We start from the raw sequence: 2841 nt of genomic DNA, 5'->3' as shown, positions 1-2841 counted from the left end.
TGTAAATGATAGTAAGAAAATGAACACACTACCCAAAAAGTACAGTTAATGTCTGGTTCTGCTAGTATACTTTATGTCCCAGCTTTTATAGAAGATTTCATGACATCTAACCTTAGTCATCATGCCCATTAAAGGTGGTATTTATTAAATGTAATATGCCCCTTAAATAATAAAACTCCGGGAGAGAATCAATGAAATAAAAGTTAGTCACAAGAGGATTTGGTAAAATATATACTTTTTTATTTATTTCTTCATACAAAGAAATATTTTGAATGTTCAGTATTTAATCATCTAGAAACATCTGTTCCATTTTGCTTTTGCCTTGTGTAAAATTAATTCCTTTGATGTACATATACCACAAAATACTTGATTTACATGTCCTTTTCATTTTTGTACATACAGATCGGCTAGTCTAAATACATATTATATGTGGGTAAGACAAACATTTTTAACAATTTTTAGATTTTGAAACAGGCTGAATAAAACTCAACCATAACCGTTGCAGCCACATGAAGTAAACCTATGAGTGCAAGATGTTGGTTTTTCAGATATTCCCTCAGTTGCATGAAAACAGAATTTAACTGCCGTTCTAGAACAATTACAGGGACCATGTCAGACTTTCCTTTCAGAACGTGACAGCTTGCTGAGAGAGGTCATAATAAATGATTTTCTTTAAATAATCAAACATTGCACTAAAGAGAGAAGAAGAGATGAAGGCTTTCTTTACATGCATTCTTGCTAGGTGTATCATCGCTCAGATAGAGTGAAAGTAAAGGATAGCACTACAAAAAAATGCAGTTTAACAAGCCTCCATCTCCCCTGCTACTTACCATTGGTTTGAGGCTAAACCAGGCAGCTGGAAAATAAGAGAAATTGCTGAATTGGGGTCATTCTCTGTCTTAATGACGGGAGCAGGCTATCTGCGTTGTATTGAATGGTTAAAGAGGCACAGCGTTTTCCTAACGTCACAAAGAAAAATTGACAATCAAATATAACTTTTCAATAAAACGGAGTGACAATCTGACCTTTAAAATTGATTTGAGGGTACTTTAGTGTGAGGATAGGTTGTGTACATTCAGTCTGGGTCATGTGTAAACACATGAAGCCCTCCTCTGGATGCTAATAACCCCTTGCCATCATCCCTGCATTTTCATAATGGCCACCACATTGAGCATGCATAGCATAGTGTAGCACAGCATAACGCAGCATAGCACGACAACCTCCCTGTGCCCTAACTGTAGCATGCCACCCGCTGAAAAGAGATGGGGCAGCACATCAAAGAATGATAACCATGCGTTTTCTCCCTCTTGCATATCAAGAATTCAAGTAGAAAGACAAAATCAAAGAAGCGATGCAGGGGGAAAAGCAGAGATAGCGACTTAAGCTGTGTAAAACGTGATATCAACCCAAAGTTTTTTTTTTGGCAACAAGAAGAGATTTTGTGAGTGAGCGAGAATGACAAGTGTGAATAAGGCATAAATTATATAGGCCATGGACGATGGTACATGAGGTTTTCAACATTAGAGAGGTTAGAAACTGATCCCCCCCCTCATGCCCCGCCTGAGGCAATTCTTGCTGTGCTGAAAATGCTTCACAAAAACCTTTCCTCTTCCTTTGATCTCTTTAGTCTGGGATATAAGATGGGCCTGGTGGACTTTTGTTTGAAGACACGCTATTCCAGTGAGGCAAAACCAAGATGTTGTTTGTCTGTCTGTCATCTTTTTTATCTTTATGCTCTATTTATGACAGATATGCCTCTGCTACCTCACGTAAAGATTTTTCCATCTTACCGTAAAAAAAGGCACACACTCCCCCTGCTCTACTCAACAAATGAAATGCCTCTCAAGGAAATTTGATTGAGACTTTGTGTGACCTTTGAACTGAGCAGATAGGGGCAAAGAGCCTGGCTCTCAGCCAACACTGCTTCTAATGGGGAGTTAGAGAGCGAGCGCGCGATCGATCTGCCAGTTACCTTTACCAGATTAGCATAATGTTAACATGGGCCCTTATGTGGCCTGGGATAGAATTTAACGTTTGATGGATGGGTCATTCATTAGAGCAGGCAGCAGGAGCATTGAGAATGAAAGGGCAGCTGTATACTCTAAGCATGAGTGACACAATGAGGATCAATTAGGCCTATTGATCTAACTGTTATTGAGTGGAAAGGGACATGAGATCTGCAGTTTAGGCCTACGCCATTGCAGGAAAATTAGATTGTAGAAAACTTAACTGGAAGGTGTGTGTTGCAGTAAATCATGTTACAGAAGAATCCCACTCAGAATGACAGGATTTGGATGAGGATAAAGTTATGATGCATATATAAATGAGGATGCACATGGATGGGTGTTCTCCCTTTCTCTGTGAGCACTCTGTACCCGTAATATGGTGCTTTGACATCCCCCTCCCTAATTTCTGCTTCAGTCATCGCTGATAATCTGCATTACGAAGCACCGGTAATTCCACTGAGTTTACAGGACCACGAGGGAGGAGCGAGATAATTCAAAATTAAAATGAGGAATGTTAAAAACAACATGTGGGCCAGATGTTATGTACAAATATGGTTAGGCAGCTTAGTGAATTAATTGCTTAGAAATAAAAATAAATTATTATAAAATAGATTTCTGTACATTTTACATATATATAGCAATATCTCCACATCTTGCCATTGAATTACAGATGAAAAAAATAACTTCTCAACAAATGAAACAAAAACAAAAATGTCTTTTATGATTTTCACATCAATCCCAACCAAAGTTATGTCCCGTCATCTGGTAGAACTTCATGTTGAAGGGCCTGTAGAAGTCCCGTAGCCTCTGCACCACCTCAGGGTCAATGTTGGGA

General features: G+C 38.8%; 1 protein-coding gene across 1 annotated transcript in view; it reads right to left on the bottom strand.

Moving 5' to 3' along the window:
* Positions 1–218: 218 nt before the first annotated feature.
* hs3st3b1b (heparan sulfate (glucosamine) 3-O-sulfotransferase 3B1b) overlaps positions 219–2841 on the bottom strand; it is a 20790-nt gene continuing 18167 nt past the window's right edge. Inside the window, 1 exon segment of the mRNA XM_034860579.1 lies at positions 219–2841. This exon segment is cut by the window's right edge and continues 99 nt beyond it. Coding sequence (XP_034716470.1) covers positions 2739–2841 — 103 coding nt within the window. The 3' untranslated portion in view covers positions 219–2738.

Source organism: Etheostoma cragini, chromosome 21 (assembly GCF_013103735.1).
Source record: "Etheostoma cragini isolate CJK2018 chromosome 21, CSU_Ecrag_1.0, whole genome shotgun sequence".
Taxonomy (NCBI): Eukaryota; Metazoa; Chordata; class Actinopteri; order Perciformes; family Percidae; genus Etheostoma; species Etheostoma cragini.
Note: the sequence above shows the minus strand (reverse complement) of the source record. Positions and strands in the feature narration are given on the sequence as shown.